Below are 18,606 nucleotides of genomic sequence, written 5' to 3' on the forward strand. Positions count from 1 at the left end.
CCTCGAGTCGGTCAGTACATCGTAGCATCCTGCACAGACCCTTACGGAGGTATCTTCCTAACCAACTCGAGGACAGAAAGATAGCTACTTCCGGCTGATCTGGTCATTCCGGACCCCTGCATGCTTACTCCACCGGCTAAAGAACGAGCTTCCATGTGAGGTTCCATCGCATGGGGGGTCAGTAGCAATTGGACGTACCTGTTCATTAGACTGATGCGAGCAGTACGAGATTACCTTATGAGCCAGAATACTGGCCCAATCGGGAATATCACTGCACAGGACCTCGCGCGGAGTATCGGACAAGCAGGTTGAAGGAGAAAGAATGAGTAATCCTTCCTAACGCCATAAGCAATGCTCTAGGAGTTGACAAGCAAGACAGACTACGCTGCCACTTCTGCTGCCCTCTTCAACCGCTCCAGCTCTTGCTTCTTCATCTCAGCCTGGATCTTCAGCCGTTCCGGCACGACGGCCGCCCTCTCGCCCGTGATCTTCCACCCTCGCAACCGGTCCACGCCCAGCGCCTGCAGCGTCTTCCGCTCCACCAGACTGTACTCGCTCGGGTCGTCGCGGTCAAAGTTGAACGGCTCCTTCAGCGACACCGGCGGGTTGGTGATGATGCGCGGGATGCGCAGGCTGTTGATCGAGGCGGAATGCACCATCAGCGGGTGCAGCAGGATCACGTCGCCGACCTGGCCTGTCATCTCGTAGAACTCGTGGCATTTCTGGACGATCTCGCTGTAGAAGCCGAGGCCTTCGTGCTGCGGCTGCTGGCCACGGGGGACCATTCGGGGGGAGACGCCTTCGGGATGATCATACTGCGGTCGTTAGAAAGATTATTTCAAAAAAAAAAAAGAATTCCTTGAAAGAAATCAGACGACTCACGAGATGCTTCGCAATATGAGGAATTGCATCCGGACAGATCATCGTCCCGCCAGCATGCTCCTGGATATCGGTAAACAGCGGAATAACCAGCAGCCCCTGCTCTCGCGAGTCGAGGAAGTGGACGAAGAAATCCCCATCGACATGCCACCCTTGCAGCTCGCGCGGATGAGGCCACTTGCCCTCCCATTCAGGCGTGCCCAGGTTGACGATCAGTCCGTCGTTCCACACGGCCGATTCCTCCGCCACGCGGTCCTCGCCGCCGAGCAGCTCGCAGATGGCGGCCCACGCTTTGGGTGCGAATGTCTTGACGGGCTCGGACTTGTGGGAGGGCATGTTGATGCGTTCGCGCGTCCAGGTCGATTTGTCCGTGGGCGAGTAGCCTAGGCGTGTCCAGACGTCTTTCGTCCAGGCTGTGGCTTTCTCGCGCGAGAAGCAGTTCGTCAGGCGGACGTAGCCATATTTCATGAAGTGGTCTTTTTGCTCCTGGGTGAGCACGGGCTCGGGGGCCATGGCGTTGATCGCGTAGGAATGACGGAGTATTAAGGCAGCAACTGTCGACAGACACTACTTCAGAATGAAGTGTCAGCGGAGAGACAGGAGTATACCCACTCTTATATAGTAGAGTCAGGAGCAAGCAAGCAATGACTCATTGACGTTGAAATTAGAACGGAAGATACTGCTCCGTTCACCTGATATCAAACCCACATGCTCCGCACGGCCAGATATCGATTCCACGAGGAAGATCTTTCAAGCGGTCATGTGTATGTGGATTATCTAGTCGATAGTCACTGATCAATGACCAATGGACCAGTATTATTGCTTCTCGATAGCTAAAGCAGAAGCAAATGAGACTAAGACAATCATTCGTAGCGAACCAGCAGCTGGAAACGGCTATCTCGGCAAGAATATCGGGCGTCAATTCGACAGATTATGAGCCTATTCATTTATCCTGGGAATTCAGGCTGAATTGATCCAGCCATGTCTGAGAAGACGATTGATTGGGAGATCCGTCAAGGACAGACAGGGATGTATAGATCAGGTTAATAATTACCCCACATATCAATCATCCAGTAAGTATGTACTGTACATACTTAATCTCATCAGGGAATTCATGTGATAGCATTGGTCAACTCTCGTAACAGATCGTCATGGACAATAAATTCCAGTTGTATTCTTTAGAATGCGTGTATGGATAGTGGAATATGACACTTAGGTATCCTCTTCTTGCCCTAACTCCTTCAGACTGTACTAATTTCAACATTACTTGGTTAATGTATTGACATATTGCAATACATTCGTAGTCTAATAATTTAATTTAATCTAAAGGCCATTTATTGAATGCATGTCATTGCGCTTCCTGTCTGTTATACTCTATCTCTATCCAGTTCACACTCCACGTCAAGGGTTCCAAGGTACTGTACAGTGTACAGTACATTCGGGGATGATATGATGCAATATAGTATAGCGGACAGTTAGATTAGAGCATTAAAGACTAAGAAAGAAAAAAAAGAAATTATTTGGATTTCAACTTTTTTTTCTCTCTTACCAGGTCCATTTCAGTGACAAAGTACCTGTCTTATATAGTACCTATATATAGAGTAAAGGTGATACGTCAGCTAGCTGCATGAGTATAACCATGTTCCTGCAGCCCTAAGGCAGTAGTACATATGTAGCTAGTAGTATTTATAACATGGTTAGACCTACTAATAACTCCTGCCCGACTTTATAGTCCGCAGCTCTATGTGGTAGTAAATATTACCTACCCACTTTCAGAAGATTAAGAAAGATAAGAAAGGAACGCTGGACAAGGAAATAAATAGCTTCTTAGATAAAAAATCTATTTATCTGCTATATAGCAGGATTGAATAGCCAATACTCAGATCTAAGAACTATAAAATAACCTTGAAGTTGATAACAGATACAGATACCTCCAATAACCATATTTATAGTAATACCCAGATGATATTAATAACATCTTTATCGGCTTCTAACGCTCTAAATGGGAAAGAAGACAAAATAAAACTAATAATAAAGCCAAAAAGAATAATATTAATAACCTAATCTAATAAAAGATCTAGAAAAAAATAAGTACTAAAGAGCTGAAGGAGTGTCTAAGCTTGTAACATATTAGAGAGATTATGTTCAGAGGCTAATAATTACACTAATAGAACGAATAAGAGAGATAGGAAGAATAGAAAGATAGGCCTTTTCTAAGCTAAAAAACTCCTATGTTTGGTGGATTTCTATCATCTTCTGCATTGCGGGTAGCTGCAGGCTTCATAGGCAGATTGCAAGCTCCTAGAAGTAAGTCTCGAACTGTCATTGTGTTTCTGTGTGCGTTCATTTCTTTTCATTTCTTTTCTTTCCTATTTCTTTTCTATTCCTTTTCTATTTCTTTTTTCTTTTTCTTTGTGCAACTGCGACGCCAGGTCTTCCCAGTTGTTCTTTGGTCGGTACGGCAGGAAAAAAGATCCAACTCATCAGACACCGCAACTTCAATGTGAATTCGCGGATAGGTGCATATTTATCATGAGGATATAATTAGTAAAGATAATTAGACGTATTTATCTATTGACTAGCCTCCTATCTATTATTTTGTTCAATCGCAGAATATCAAAACGTTTGTCGCTGCTTGAATCCTGATTGGATTCGACTGCGCCCCTGCAACACAATACAATACAGCTCTACCCAATAACAGTCACTTGTGGTATGTGTTGTCCAATCAAGGAAATCTCCTGAGTTGATCTGCACGAGGAAGTATGTTATTATTCTATACATAGGTATGCACTGCCTTGGACGTTACCTACCTACCTACCTACCTATCTACTACATAAGTAACCTGCCGAGGCTAAGCTCACTGATGCTCAGCTCAGTCAAACAACACAAATATTTCTTCACTTAAGAATCGATATCCTGATGGTATGAAAAATCTGACAGACACTGAACTTTCTTCACCAGTCACAGAGCCTAGTTCTTCTTTATCAAGTCAACTAACATGGTCAACCCCATCACAACCCCCTTTGGCCATCCGCTGCCACCAGCGGATAAGAATAATAATGATAACACGCATGCCATCACCGTGCATGTCCGCGGGTGGGAAACGATCGGCAAGATTGCCCGCGGCGATCCGGACACGTTTACCAGGTTGAAAGCTATCTATCCGCGTCTTGGGGTGTTTTTCAAGACTCGAGAGGTACGTCAGTAACTGTGTACTGTACATATGCTGTAGCTTGTGTGTTTATTTTTTCGGTGGCATATATACTGTTCGGTCTTCCATGCTAATGTGATATGTCCAGCTTTCGAAAGCCATAGTCAAAAAGGTCGGTCTACCGGAGGATTATCTCGCTCTGCTGTTTGTTTCCCGCGAGACTCTCGCCGACTGCAAGGCGTACGCGACCAGTCCGCGCCGCGGCGACAAGCGACTCACCGCCGCGGATCTGACCTTCAAGGTCCTGGACATCTACAGCGTCCGTCTGTACGGCATCTTCTTTCCTGCCGCCAAAATGCCCGGCATCATTGGCTTCTGGCAGCACCCCGGCATCGGCATCTCGACCCGGCTGGCGGACTTTCTGCTCCCACACGTCGACGCCCTGCAGGAGCTGCTGCCCCTCGACCCTAACAACGTCGGTGACGACGACTACTACGTCCCCAAGCCGACCTACCTCCTTGACAGCCCCGTCCACGCCCAGCTGCGCGATCGCATTGTCTCCCTGCTGAAGCGGGCCCCCGCCCCCGCTCCGCCCGCCACGTCTATTTCCGCCCCGCCCCCCCTCTCCGCTGGGGATCTGCTCCCCCCCAAACTCACCCCTGCCGACGTCTACCTCTTCCCCTCCGGCATGGCCGCCCTCTACCGACTGCACACGTACCTCAGCGCCGCGAACGACAATGAGTACAAATCAGTGGCCTTTGGCAGTCTCTTCAACTCGACACTCCACATCCTCGAGGACTTCGGCGCTGGATACGAGCACTTCGGGCGCGGCGACGACTCCGACCTCGCTGCGCTGGAGCATTTCCTCGAGGCTGAGGCCCAGCACGACCGCAGGATTCAGGCTCTCTACGTCGAGTTCCCGTCCAACCCAGTCCTGGTCTGCAGCCCGTTGGCGCGACTGCGCGAGCTGGCGGATAAGTACGAGTTCGTGCTCGTCATCGACGACACGGTGGGCAGTTTCTGCAACGTAGACGTATTCTCTGTCGCGGATGTCGTGGTTACTTCCCTGACGAAGAGCTTCAGCGGGTATGCTGATGTGCTAGGCGGGAGTCTGGTTCTGAATCCGCTCGCCCCGGCATACCGTAAGCTGCGCCCGCTGCTCCGCAACAGCTTCCACAATGAGCTCTTCGTCGAAGACGCGGTAGCGCTCGAGCGCAACAGCCGCGCCTATCTCCAGCGATCGGCGATCCTGAACCGCAACGCTGAAGCCGTCGTCAAGTTCCTTCAGAGCAAAGCCAGCAGCAGCACCAGCACAGTGTCCAAGGTTCTATACCCCACCGTCTGCCCAACGCGCGACAACTACACGCCCTTCATGCGCGCCCCAACACCGGACTTCACCCCGGGATACGGGTGCCTCCTCAGCATCGAATTCGACAAGAAAGAGGACATGATCGCCTTCTACGAGGCGATGCAGGTGCACATGGGCCCGCACCTGGGCGCGCACTTGACGCTCGCGCTGCCGTATAACGAGCTCATGTTTGGGCGGAGTGGGTCTGGGACGGCTGAGACAGAGGCTCGCGCGGAGTCGTTTGGGTGGTCAATGAGGCAGGTCCGTGTGTCGGTGGGACTGGAGGATGTGGATAAGTTGGTGGAGAGGGTTGCGGAGGCTGTGAAGGTGGCGGATGAGGGGAAGCGTAGGAGGGAGTCTGCTCGTCAATAACACTTAGGTATTGTGCAATCAGTCTCGTGAGTAGATCGGTTGAGCAGATCAGATCAGACTAGATTAGACACACCAGACTAGACAGATAGACAGACGGACGGAAACGAACCGAAGTGAAGCCGTTGCAGGTTTGTTTCTACTGCTATGTACGGGGTACGGTACTGTAGATAATGTAGAATAACGGATGATCGAGATTGCGATAGCGTTATTTACCTAGGTAAAAAAAAATCATGAGTTCTCAATCTAAAGGCATAAGATAAGGAATCATAACCATAGATCGATGGAATACGCATGGAAATTGTCAAGTGATTCCAGATGCTCGATTCATATACTGTACAACTAGATGAGCTCGTTCTGACCAAATCACATAAATCACTGCTTACTGCGCCGTGCTACTGCTCCCATTCCGACTTCAACCCCTTCAGCCCCTTGACCGACGGTGGCCGGCTCTCTTCCCGCCGGTCGGAAGATTCCTTCTTCTCTGGAGGCCGGTTCGATCCCCACCTCGTCCGGACGCCCTCGTCCACCGCCAGCGCGTTTCCCCCGCAGATCCGTCTCTCTTCTTCGATCTCCTCCTCGCTCATCCCGTTCGTCGCCCAGATCCGATGAATTCGCAGGTCATACGGACCCTCCACCCGATCCGTCAGGCCGATTCCAACACTCTTGATCCGCTGGCGAAGCAACGATGTCTGAGGCTCCACGACCATGCCGTGGTTCGTCCGCACAAACGAATTGAATGGTAGCAGCACCGTCTCCCACCCACTCGACCCTGACGTCGTTGCACTGGCGGTGGACGAAATGATGGTTGACTCAGGCGGGATATCTGACAAGGCGGCAGGAATGCCGCTAGGATGCAGGATCTTGTTCAATTCTTCGTCTTCGGACGCCTCCATCGCAGCAGCAGCCACTGCTTCCTCCCCAGGAGCCCGCTGCACACGGTGGTGATGCGTATATAGTCGATGCTGATGGATATCGGTCTCGACGATGGAGTCTGTCTGGATGTTGACGGTATATCGTCTTCCGTCGGACTTAACGCGAAGCGCAAGGTAGGTGTACGGGTCGACGTCCCAGAAGAGACGTCCAAACAGCCAGAATCCGCGATCCTTGTTGCGAAAAGCTGCGTATCCTATTTCACGGTCAACATCCATCCACATAATTCAACCGTAACTCAACCGGCGTCAAGCGTACCCGTCCGTTCTACCCGCCAGTTCGGAGGGAGCTTGGTCGAAATGGTGCCGTGGAACCGCGCATGCGCCGGGGTATTCGTCGCAGGGTCTGCGGGGACGTAGTCGAGATTGGCTGTGCTGTATCCGCCGACAGCGCGGTCGGCCATTGTCTTGCAGGCTGCGACGGTGGCTTCATCTTCGAAATCGAGGAGCTTGTAGGGCTTGGTCGGGGTTTGCAGTGTTTCGACATTCCACGCTAAAGAGGTCAGATCAGCTGCGGCAGAGGGGAGAACGTTAGTCTATGTGGAAAACTACCTATCCGCGTCAATCGACTCAGTTCCTCTGTGGTCCGCTTGAAGAAACCCGGCGGCTTGGCCGCGAGGCATCGCGCAGTCGGGATCATGGCGATAATCGCGTTAGAAGAAATAGGTCATCTCAATGCGCCTGTAAAAACTTCTGGGCAGATTCTTCTGCCGTGCGGAGATAGCTGTCGATGGGGAGAATGCGGAGGTAGACTTGAAGCCGAAGTTGAGCTTTCGGGCGGGTGGCGCTAGTAATAAATCGAGGTAAGATCTCCTGATAAGATAACAAGATACGATACAATACAAAGTCAATGGCAAGCAGTACCCCAGAAACACAGTGTGTAAATAATTAATCGTAATTTTTTTCCAAAGAAAAAAAAACGGAAAAAAAAATGAAATTAAAAAAATACTGTTTTGTTCGGTGTGTTCCTGAAACAGGAACACAAGCACTGCTCCATCAGCAAGAGATCACGTGCATCACGTGCCATATACAACGTGAACCATGTACTCATGCAGAGCTGAGTTCAGTGGTCTTTGAAGACTATATCACAGATAAAGCATAGGTTAATAGGGATTAAAGACCCCAGCCACATATACACCAAAGGAATCATAATTGTTGTGAGTTCATGAGTAGAATGCACCATGGTAAGCAGGGATTCAATACATAACACATCTAAGAGCGACTATGGTGTTATAAACCCTGGGGCCAGTTTGCTGTTCCAGATTCCTTTTTAGTTTAAGAAATTGTCTTGGTTTAGCAATCTGGTCAACTCAGTTGTTTATTCATGCTATTTGTTTGCATCAGTTATTTGTCTGTTGCCTGTTGCCCGCCCAGCGTAGGGCTTAGGGCTCAGGGCTAGGGCCAGTGCTGGTGTTCAGCCCATCTCCAGAGCTCCCAAACAAACACCATCCAGCACCATTTTCATCATCCCTTCTTGGAATACGCTCATAAACGTCGCCTCTTCTTTGATGATCTGCCATATCACCGCATTGGATCTCGTTTTGGCGTGTCGACTCTCCCCAGATCGCGCCTTCCTTTTTCAACAACTCTTCGAATCGAGCGGAAGGCTCGTACAAACAGCACCATGATAGGACCAGCGCACATACAGCGCATGTCCTTCTTCTATGCCATTGGCAACACGCCGCCGGTCTGTCTGACACAGTCACTTCCCCCTGATCAGGATGCCGCTTTGCTGCTTCTCGGATGCGGTGACGTCCGCAACGTTCTCTTTACCGCGTATGCTGGACCAGGTTTTGGTAAGTACGAGAGTCGCGTGGAAGTCCCTCCTACGAGACTTCTTGATTGCTGACACGTACAGATGGCCGCAAGCTTGACATAACCTGCTGCGACATCGAGGCCGAAATTATAGGTATATAACCTGCCTTCCTGTTCAGAGCACACGTTGACCTGATTAGCTCGCAACATTACCCTTTACACCCTGCTTATCGACGACGAAAAGGGCGAGAACACTGATCGGATCTGGAGAATCTACTATGATGTCATCCTCGACGACGATTCCCTCAAGCTTCTTTGGGAGCAAGCGAAGAAGTTGAAAGCAACAGCGAGCACACTTTCAAACTGGCACGATGGCAAGTACGGCCATCTGCTCCGATTTTGCGACAGCACCACGTTCGCAAAAGTGGCTCGCTTGTGGGAATTCTACTCTATCGATCCGTCTCAAGGACGCGGGTTCTCCGAGCAGCAGCAAAGACTCAGACTTGGAATCCAAAAAGCACGGAAGATGCAGGAATATTATGTAGGCCAGCAAAAGGTCCTCAGCGGAATCCAGTCTGTGGCCCCTTGTTCGCTGCATGCTTTTGAAGATATGACCCAACTGTACGAGTACTACTGGAAGAAGGGAATAACCACACTAGAGAAACAGCTCGTCAGTCAAGCCAGGCACATGAATCCCATGTTTGGAACGCTTCGCGAGAATCTGATCTTACATTACGTACTGACCCTCTTCGCGCTTTTCACCTGGCTACTGTCTATACCCCCATATCGAAAGATTCACCCTTGAAGCCTGAAGGGACGACAAAGGGTTTGAACAAGTGTTTCAAAGCAGCGTTGGATTAGTTTCGCGCTACGAACCTGGTCTACAGGGTCTCATTTCCAATTTAGAGGAAAGTCCCCTCAAAGGCTGGAAGGATATTCCTTCTGTAGTTTGCGTGACCTTGGTGGTCCCTCGCAAGAAGATTGCTTACTTCCAGAAAGCCTCACCGACAAAATATGGGAGCCCAACCGCTCACGTCGTACTACGGTCCCCTCATGTTGCGGTCGACAATGTAGAAAACATCTTCCCCGATCTTCAGCTTGGCTTTGGGCAAGTGCAGACATTTGACCAGAGATATACCGACAGCTTTGCCATACAGGTCCAGGGGGACGACAAGGGATGGGAGGGCACTGCACCTCTAGTTGTCTCAGTCCTAGTTCCCACATGGGAAGTGCTTATGCGCCCTGACCTCTCGACGGAAGTAGATTTCGCACTGAAGATCACTCCCGTGTCTGTGATGGCTCTGGCAGACGAGCTTGGATTGTTCCTCTCCATCCACCAGTCCACACTAGCCAGCGAAGACGTCTTCATAACGCGGTATCGCCCGAACATGTCGGGACATGTGTCAATTTGCGCTCCAACAACGCCAGAATATCCAATTGCCAGCGAGAGCTCCGTGAACGAGCCGTTGTCCAATCAATCCACGTCAGCATGTGCGACTGTCAGCTTTCGCGTGTCACTCGATCCCGAATTGAAGATCGCTCATCTGACAACTCATCTTGACGTTCTCCCGTCCAAGGATCAAGAACTGCTACGCAGCGGAGCTGTCATCAGTGTTCAACAATTGTCGCCATTCAGGCTTGCCATAGATATTGGCTCGGATTTTCGACATCAGATATCTCTCCCGATACCTCTCGAACTGACCGGCGGAAAGACAAGAATTGCGCGCAAGTCTTCCTATATAGAATACATCGCGCCTGTTGCCGCGAAGGATTCGCTCTCTGTTCGTCCAGAAAGTCTCTTCCCCACAGTCCTGCAGGAGACACCTACGCTGCGCAACTTGCCGTACGTCAAACTTGATCGGTTGCCGATCCTCAATATCAAAGACAAGTCGAACCTTGAGTGGATGAACCCACATGTGGGCTCAATGTTCTCCGCCAGAGAGCGACGGGAACGAGACACATGCTTGAAGTCAGGAATCAAATGCCAGGATTCCCGTATCAACTTCAAGGATTCCCTCTTGAGTCTGTTTATGCACTTTACCGCACTTCAAGGCGGACAGAGGCACGCCGTGTTCGGCATAGACCATCGTGGTAATGGAGGCGTCCACATACTGATATTGCCATCGAACGTGCGCTTGGATATGTCTAATCAAAGCGTCGTTCTCGATGCGGCAGTAGTCCCACTGAGCATGGACGTCATCCCAAAACTGATGCCCTTTTTTAGTGCTGCTCTGACGAGTGACCTCGTGTCAATCCTTGTTGACGACAGTGAGCTGCTTCTTTGGAAGCACGCTCTGCCCGCGTTTGTGGAGCGCTGCCGTGACTGGGAGCATACGTCGTCGTGCGAATACAAGGCCAAAGGGCAGATACCGGTGTCGGTCAAGTTTGGCGAACCGATCCTCTGTTCATGCGGCAAGGGAAAATTTAGTAAGGATTACAAGATCGACAAGCCAGCCCTCTGGAAGGACGTCTGCAAGCATGCGGTCCGCGCGGCAATCTCGCCCTGCTTCTCAGTTCCGTTCGTCGAGAGGACTCTCGCCCTGTCTATGTCGAAAATCAATGAGTCTCTTCAGAATATGGCCGATCGCCTGGGAGATCTTTTTTCGAAGAAGGGAAGCTGCTTTGTCTGTGGCAAGAAGGAAGCCCAAGGCGGAGGCAAAGTGCTGAAATGCGGCAGTTGCAAGGTCATGGAGTACTGTTCGAAAGAATGCCAGCGCAAGGATTGGATAGACGGAGAACACAAGATCAGCTGCAAGCTTTTGCGTAAGATCTCTTGAGCTATCGCTCTGGTTGTGCTAGTTCGACGGACAGAACGGTCCTCTAGATAACTAGTTTGTAGACAGCTAGTAGACAGCTACCTGGTAAACAGCTAGTTTGGTTGAGTAGTCTCCAATGCTGCCTATTCTCATAAATTCCTTCATCCGAGAAGTGTCTGGTTCTGTAGTAGATGGTAGGTATTTACTAAGGCATCCAAGTCGAGATACAGGACTAAGCCAAACTCGACTAGTCGTTCGTCATATCCAGTGGTTGCATAGAGAGAATCCAGTCTCTTCTGCCCGAACTAATCTGATTCTAACCATCTTGTCCAGATTCGATAGTTTGGGTCAACCAATATCAGAGAAACCAGCGCGGGAATCCCCATGTTTCTGAAGGCAACAACGCGTCGATTTCAGCCTACGCGATTCGGCGGATCGCTTAGGAAGAATTCTGCGAGCTTTATCCAATAACCTACCAAAAAGAGCTCATATTTCTGTCTCAGCGAATCACACCGTCAACTGTGAGAAAAACGAACCTTGGTCGCGAGGATTTACAATATCCTCAGCAGCCAATAAGTCACGAATCGATCGTCTACCCTGCGGCCCTGGGGTTGTGGGATGGCAGAATCAGTAGGTACATACCATGGCCCTGATGAAGAATTCCAACAAATGTCTGCCGTCATCATGGTTGAGATAGGTATAGTAGCTTGCCTCGGTTCCAAACCAGCGTCCGTGGGGTAGAGAGTAGCACACAGCTATAGAGAGATTTCATTCAAAGGATTGCCTCGGACGAACTCTCTTCTTTCTTCTCCAGTTTTTCTTTCCAAGAAGAACTGTTCATACGGATCATCGACACGTCGATCGCATTATCATAACTTTGCTTGCTTCAATCTACCCCTGAAGATATCTTATCGAACCGATATCCAAATTATGGCGCTCACACAACCTCAGGCTCAAGAACTCGCACCTCTGGTTGAGGTTGATCCAACATACCCCCAGCGCGCAGACCGGCTGTATGATGCGCCGTGTGCACAGAACGCCCAGGGGCTGTTCTCCCCAGACGCCTGTCTCTTTGTTGGGAAGTAAGTAGTTTCATCTCACTCATCAGCTGGAATATCGTGTCATAAACTAACTGCTTCTAGCCTCTCCATCCGCGTGCCTGCCGAAAAGCTGTCCAAGGATCTGCAGGCACTGTATTCTCGTTTCGGCAAGTGCCATGTCAAGATTAAGTATGACGGCAAGAGGCGTCTGCCCACCGCCTTTCTGCAGTTCGAGGTGAGTCAGCTTGATTTCGGTCTGTTCAGTTATCATCTACCACTACCAGGTTTGTTTGATCTCGTACTGATGATGTCTCACAGAAAGTCGACGACGCAATGGTGGCTTTGCTGTGTAGCGAACATGTTTACCTCCACAATCGCCGCTTGAGGGTTGAAAAGGCGTTTTGTAGACGTAAGTACAAGCATCCCTTCTTTCCCTCTGGATCGGATTTTTCTGATATTCTTCTGCTCTTCTAGGAACCTGCATTCTGGGTCTCCGTTCAGGCGCCCCAATGAACAAGCCGTTGTACCTGGAAGCCATCAACAAACGGGGTCCGCTCGAATTCTCTGATATCCATCCAGAACTAGCCTACAATATCTGGGGGGAATGCTATGTAACGCAAGTATGCAGAATCATATTTGTCTATGTGCAAGACTGTCTTGAGGCTATTCAGGTGAGAATTCATCTCCATCAGGTCAAGGTCCGCAGCTAACCGTCAACAGCATTTCGAAAACAGTCTCAAGTTCTACTTGTACCTTGAGCCGGAAGCCGCCAGCCCCCAGCTCTCGCAGGCATCTACCTCGTCGAATTGGATGAGCAACGCGGGCTCAAGCTCGGTCACCTCCAATGTCAACTGGCGCTCGTCCCAGTCTCCTAGAAGCACAAAAACCTCCACATCTACTAGCACAAAAGCCTCCACAAAAGCCTCCACTTCTGCGGGCACAGAGACCTCCACGTTAACCACTTCCACTTCCTCTGACAGCAGAGACTGCGAGTGGAGATATCCAAGACCTCCCCGTACACCCGATCAGGAGCGGAAAATCAGACCCAGGAGTCCAAGTCAGCCGCCTAAGCACGAGAGGAATGTTGTCATCAAAGAAGGACCTGACAAGAAGGATGACAAGACAGAGTTGCCAAAAATGCAACCTGTCTGTGCCGGACGGAAGAGGTCTAACAGCATTAGCAACTGATTGAGAGGGGGAAAAAAAAAAAGAAAGGGAGATACTGGACTGACATGCTTGACATAGTCTGATACCATGAGACTTTCCACCTGGTGTCTGTCAGCACTGAATCTTTTCTGTTGTTCTGTTCTGGTATACAGCTGAAGTCATTGTGGATTGTGGATTTATATACTTTTGTTGTCACTCCTTTCATTCATCACGTTAATGATGTCAATGGTTAATATGGTTTCCACTATGGAAAAAAAAGGAAAGGGGAAAAAAAGGAGAGAAAACAAAAAGCAAGGTTCAATAATAAGAAAAGTTCTGTTTTCTAGTAGTTGGTAGCAATGGTATTTATCTTGAAGATTATCCAGGCATGGCAATAATTACTATCGTGGAATAGAATAGAACAGAACACAACCTCGTGTTATTATCATTCACCCAATGTTGTTTTTCATTATTTCGGTAAGGGAAGATATGAGAGCTTCTCTCTCTATATATAGCCTGGGTATAAGTATATACATACTGTACTATACAGCCAGCCCAAGGCCCCAGGGCCTTTCCTGTCTAATAAACTAATAGCACTCTTACAGTAATAATGTTAGCTTCCAGCTCTTTAAAAAGGAAGAACAAAGAGGAATCGCCCTTAAGAGTAGTACTACCGACACTCTGTCCTACCCTCTCATTACTCAACTCCTCCTTTGCATGGTTCGGTTAAGGGCATATTACTTATAATAGATTTGGTATGTACAGTACCATACAATAAAAGGAATAAATAAATGAAAGAGGGATTTAATCTGTTCTATATTAATCATCTGTTCCCTAACCAATACATAATGCTATGCTATGCCTAGGCCTAACTGTTGTAATTCTTATAAGATAGATAAGATAGGTAGAATAGTAAGACTTAAGGATATTTGTTATTATAAGTTATTGCTTTCCTTATGATTATTGAAGTATTAGGAAAGCAATATCATAGTTACATCAACAAGGAGGGGTGGGTGGTGTTGCTTCAATTTGTTGGTAAACAGCAACAAACAAACAAACAAACACGCTCCATATATCTCACTCAAGGGTTGACTCTGACAACAAACTGGGGCCTGTGGCCTAGTCGTCTAGTCTAGTCTAGCCAGGCTTGAGAACACGTCCAGCTGCAGGTTCTAGTGCGATTCCCCCTCCTCTGTCGAGGTGAAAGCAGAAAATAGAATATTCTGCCTCATCTCAGATGATGAGGCCGGGGATAGATAGTAGTAAAACCCCGCCCGCCAAAGGCGCAGTGGGAGCATCCTCGCTTCTCGAAGGAGAATCCGAGGGTGTGAGCTTTTATATATATATATATATCGTTCAGATTATTATTTTTTTTTTCAACAGAGTATCAAGATTGGAAGCTGACACGATCGTAAGGAGCTCATGTTGGCTCCATCCACATAATATTGATTACTAGACCAGGAGCGAGCTCATTGCTGATGAGTATGAGTATTAGATATGTACTGCTCGCCTTATTTTAGGACCTTCTTAAAAAAATAATAAAAGAGAGAGAAAGAGAAAGAGAGAACAGTTGATCTGAAATCTGGATGCTATCTGTCTTCTTGCAATTTCACCTCGTAGGAGATAGGAGATAGGAGATGCAGATCTCCTGCCAAGGGAAAAGATGGCCCATGGCAGATTGGCAGTCTGGGTGTTTCATTCCACGTTTCAGGAACGTCATACTAGTAAAGAAGCAAGGACATTAATTAATATTAACTAATGAGTCCTTTTATTTCCGCCTGTTTTTTTTCCCCCAAGCATTCGTGTGACACCGTCGCTGATAAGAGATAGAAGCATCTAGATGAAATAACAATATTATTTGTATGTATGTACCTCGATTATGTTACTTTAGACAATTAGTTACAGGGGTATTACAGTAGATTAAAAGTTCTGAAAAGGCCGGTGAATCTGATGATGGCCAATAATAATAATGCGTGATAACTACTATACTAGATAACTACACAGTACTGTGTACTCCGTAATTGGTTCATATTTAGTTCAGACACTAGCAAAGGAACCACAGCGCTTAATTTACGGGATCTGTACCTATTCTATCCTATCCCAAACAACAGATCAAGACCAGACGCCTCGGCGCTTGCTCTAACACGGAGTGTTTTAACTAAATTAAGTAAGTAACTAACTGTCTTGTCTATCTGACTCCTTGCTCTGCAGTGTCTAAAAGGGGAATGAATAGCAGCTCTTCCAACAGATGGCGCAGGATCGAGTGTGCCAGGCTAGGAAATATTCCATGTCCCCTATGACATATCCATCCACGACCAATTTACCTCTTTCAGAAAACCCCCTGTCACAGACCGGACGCGGCCAGAGCTCTTGCAACACATGGACAGAATCTGGGGTTAGTGGCTGATACAGTCGTCCCGTCGTGTCGATCACCACCACAGCACTACTCTGTACTCCGTACTAGTTTGTCTGAACCTCTGCCAAACCAAACAAGATGTCAAGCAGCAGTTCGTTAATAGAGAAGACGGAGCACGATGTGGAAGGTATGGATCTCTGCGTCAGTTCCTAAGCGTTGTCGCGACAAAGGGTGTATAGAGCATTGATCTTCTTCTTCTCCCCCTTCCTTCCCTTTTTTTTTTTATGAGCAGTGTCAACTGAGTCAGATCTCATCGACTAACGTGGTAACAGTATCGTGGAGTTGAGATGAGATCGGAGTCTGCATGAGACACCAGCGCCGATCCGAAACGTCTCATGCTTCAGCTGCCTCCATCCCGCCAATTCCCGACACAGTGTTTCTCGATCGGGAATTTAGAAGGCTCGGCGCGCGCTTTGACGTTTGAAATTAAATTTAATTTGGATAGACTGTCAGAGTCTAAGCCCCAGACAAGACTACCCACATAACCTAGGTAGGTTAGATGCGACGCTACTGCAGGGACTGGACTCAATTGTGAGTACGGAGTACATTGCCGTACTAGTACTGGAGCTGCTCACCAGATCTGTCTTCTATTGCAGGCGATTCCCCAGATGGAATTCAGGATTCAGCTGCGCTGCACACGGCCAGATGAAACTGTCCAACTGACGGAATGTTTGATGTTTGACCCTGCCCCTTTTCCCAGACGATCTCCGTGGATATCTCCCCTGGATGGATGACTATAAGAACCGGTCAAAGTACGGACAATGCATCTCCATCAAGCAGGTCTCACCACCCACTCATTTCTCAGTAATTCTAATCCATCCATCCGCGGGAGTTTTCTTGTTTCTGTTCGACAAAACACTGTTTGATACAGTGTTTTTCTCTCGTTCATTCTTTATCGAAGTGAGTTACTCTTAGATGGAAAAAGTCTCTTCTTCAGTCATGCTAACTCTGTCTAGTACAGTACATAACCACTCTCTCATTCTATACACGCCAACATGCACTTCAACACCGTCCTCTCGTCCACCCTGCTGGCTGCCGCCACCGTCTCCGCCAAGACGATCAACATCAAAGTCGGCGCCGAGGGCCTCACCTTCTCGCCCAACTCGACCACCGCCGAGGTAGGCGACCAGGTCGTCTTCACCTTCTACCCGCAGGACCACAACGTCGTGCAGGCCTCCTTCGCCGAGCCCTGCAAGCCCTTGGCCGGCGGCTTCTACTCCGGTTTCCAGCCCACCTCCAGCGGACCGGCGGAGAAGCAGTTCGTCCTGACGATCAACGACACCAGCCCGATTTGGTTCTACTGCGGTCAGGCGAAGCATTGTGAGAGTGGCATGGTGGGGGTTATCAATCAGGCGTAAGTCGCTGTCCACCTCTCGCACCTCAAACTACATGCATACTGATGGCTTTTCTTTTTTGACAGTGCTACCGGAAACAAGACCCTCGAAGCATTCGCCGCCGCCGCAAAGGAGGTCTCGGCGAGCGAGAACCCGACCGTCGAAGCCGGCACCGGCGGTAAGCTGGTGAGCACCTCGACGACCAACTCCTCTTCCTCCGACAGCGGTAGCTCCAGCAGCTCCGGCAGCTCGTCGAGCACGTCCTCTTCGTCTTCGTATGGATCGAGCTCGACGGCGATGTCGGGTGCATCTTCGCTCGTGGAGAAGAGCCCGATCATGGCTGTTGTTGCTGCCGTTGCCGGTGCCGCTGCGTGGATTCTGTAAATTACTATGACTGTGGAAGTAGGAGGTATCTGGACTAGAGGAGAGATGAGATGAGCTGAGATGGTACTGGTGCTTGTCGTTCATGTATATACATAATCGATAGTGCATCTCCGGTAGATGCATGCAATGCAATGCAACCTAGTGGATGGATGGATAGCAGTTCATTCTGATTCTGTGAATACTATACACACTGAACCGAGTGCTGTCTGACATGCTGTCTGTACTTGTATTGTCTCGTTTCTTTTTACCAATTTGGCGACTTGGCGATTATTTATTAGCTTGAAATGCTTCATTCGCAGGAATAGGCATGTATTCTTCTATTAATCCTTGCTTTTGTATGGAAATTTTTTTTAAAAAAAATAAAAGAAGGCGAACGGCCTTGCCTAATACCAATCTTCTATCTTATTTTTTATTTTGTAAATAAAAATTAGTTGTGACGGCTCGATTTTTGACATGTGACGTGTTGCGCTCTCTAAGAGACTCTTCACAGAGAATAATAGCTCACAGAACAACTGTCCCAAGCTGGAACTGATCTTAAGACATCTGTCTTAGGCTTATTTTCTTGAGCGTCAAGCCACATGCCGAAGAATCCAGAACTGGCTCCCCTCCGGGGGAGCGCTGCGGCAGGCAATGGCAGGGTGAGTGAGTGAGGTGAGTTAATGAATGGATGGGGAACGACCAAAATGGACAGAGGGTCCTGAGGAAGCAGCCGCGCGCACTGTTCTCTTTCAGTGATCTCAGCACGCAAAATTGACTGTGGTCCTGGGTCGCCAAAGGTCGAGGGAAGACGGTCCCAAGGCCTCAGCAGTCCTGAGGCCAGCATGGCCATCGGCTGTCGCTCCTGTGCCCAGGCTGGTCCTAGGACCGCGGACCCAGGACCAGCTGGGTCCTCTGTCCACTGTACCAGGCAGAAAGAGCGAGGTCACTGGACCTGCTAACAGGGCCTTACATCCCCAGCTTTAGTAAATCAAACTCACGACAGCCGGACCAGGACAGCATGGAGAGGCCTCAGCTCCTGTATCAGTTACCATAGAACACTGGACCTACAACCTCATCAGACCTCGGACTACAAACCTGCGCCCGAGTCAGGCCCAGA

The 18,606-nt window shown here is 48.9% G+C and overlaps 8 protein-coding genes across 8 annotated transcripts; 6 read left to right on the forward strand and 2 right to left on the reverse strand.

Moving 5' to 3' along the window:
* Positions 1 to 380: 380 nt before the first annotated feature.
* On the reverse strand, positions 381 to 1,392 carry VTN77DRAFT_9694 (uncharacterized protein; the record flags this gene model as incomplete). Its single annotated transcript, XM_069426328.1, has 2 exons — positions 381 to 815; positions 883 to 1,392. The coding sequence occupies 2 exons, from the start codon at positions 1,390 to 1,392 to the stop codon at positions 381 to 383; spliced, it is 945 nt and encodes a 314-aa protein (XP_069273739.1).
* Positions 1,393 to 4,385: 2,993 nt separating this feature from the next.
* VTN77DRAFT_9695 (uncharacterized protein) lies at positions 4,386 to 5,750 on the forward strand (the record flags this gene model as incomplete). The annotated part of the gene is made up of 1 exon (XM_069426329.1): positions 4,386 to 5,750. The coding sequence occupies one exon, from the start codon at positions 4,386 to 4,388 to the stop codon at positions 5,748 to 5,750; it is 1,365 nt and encodes a 454-aa protein (XP_069273740.1).
* A 392-nt stretch (positions 5,751 to 6,142) lies between these two features.
* VTN77DRAFT_9696 (uncharacterized protein) lies at positions 6,143 to 7,319 on the reverse strand (the record flags this gene model as incomplete). The annotated part of the gene is made up of 3 exons (XM_069426330.1): positions 6,143 to 6,876; positions 6,939 to 7,172; positions 7,232 to 7,319. 3 exons carry the CDS (start codon positions 7,317 to 7,319, stop codon positions 6,143 to 6,145), a joined length of 1,056 nt encoding a protein of 351 aa, XP_069273741.1.
* Positions 7,320 to 8,303: 984 nt separating this feature from the next.
* Positions 8,304 to 9,239, forward strand: VTN77DRAFT_9697 (uncharacterized protein; the record flags this gene model as incomplete). Its single annotated transcript, XM_069426331.1, has 3 exons — positions 8,304 to 8,475; positions 8,538 to 8,588; positions 8,635 to 9,239. 3 exons carry the CDS (start codon positions 8,304 to 8,306, stop codon positions 9,237 to 9,239), a joined length of 828 nt encoding a protein of 275 aa, XP_069273742.1.
* A 430-nt stretch (positions 9,240 to 9,669) lies between these two features.
* VTN77DRAFT_9698 (uncharacterized protein) lies at positions 9,670 to 11,211 on the forward strand (the record flags this gene model as incomplete). The annotated part of the gene is made up of 1 exon (XM_069426332.1): positions 9,670 to 11,211. One exon carries the CDS (start codon positions 9,670 to 9,672, stop codon positions 11,209 to 11,211), a length of 1,542 nt encoding a protein of 513 aa, XP_069273743.1.
* A 909-nt stretch (positions 11,212 to 12,120) lies between these two features.
* VTN77DRAFT_9699 (uncharacterized protein) lies at positions 12,121 to 13,418 on the forward strand (the record flags this gene model as incomplete). Its single annotated transcript, XM_069426333.1, has 5 exons — positions 12,121 to 12,272; positions 12,333 to 12,465; positions 12,549 to 12,639; positions 12,705 to 12,901; positions 12,951 to 13,418. The coding sequence occupies 5 exons, from the start codon at positions 12,121 to 12,123 to the stop codon at positions 13,416 to 13,418; spliced, it is 1,041 nt and encodes a 346-aa protein (XP_069273744.1).
* Positions 13,419 to 16,787: 3,369 nt separating this feature from the next.
* Positions 16,788 to 17,510, forward strand: VTN77DRAFT_9700 (uncharacterized protein; the record flags this gene model as incomplete). Its single annotated transcript, XM_069426336.1, has 2 exons — positions 16,788 to 17,146; positions 17,213 to 17,510. The coding sequence occupies 2 exons, from the start codon at positions 16,788 to 16,790 to the stop codon at positions 17,508 to 17,510; spliced, it is 657 nt and encodes a 218-aa protein (XP_069273745.1).
* A 578-nt stretch (positions 17,511 to 18,088) lies between these two features.
* Positions 18,089 to 18,473, forward strand: VTN77DRAFT_9701 (uncharacterized protein; the record flags this gene model as incomplete). Its single annotated transcript, XM_069426337.1, has 2 exons — positions 18,089 to 18,148; positions 18,252 to 18,473. The coding sequence occupies 2 exons, from the start codon at positions 18,089 to 18,091 to the stop codon at positions 18,471 to 18,473; spliced, it is 282 nt and encodes a 93-aa protein (XP_069273746.1).
* Positions 18,474 to 18,606: the final 133 nt, after the last annotated feature.

The sequence above is a fragment of the Rasamsonia byssochlamydoides genome (genome assembly GCF_041956645.1).
Source record: "Rasamsonia byssochlamydoides strain NRRL 3658 unplaced genomic scaffold VTN77scaffold_92, whole genome shotgun sequence".
Lineage (NCBI taxonomy): Eukaryota > Fungi > Ascomycota > Eurotiomycetes > Eurotiales > Trichocomaceae > Rasamsonia > Rasamsonia byssochlamydoides.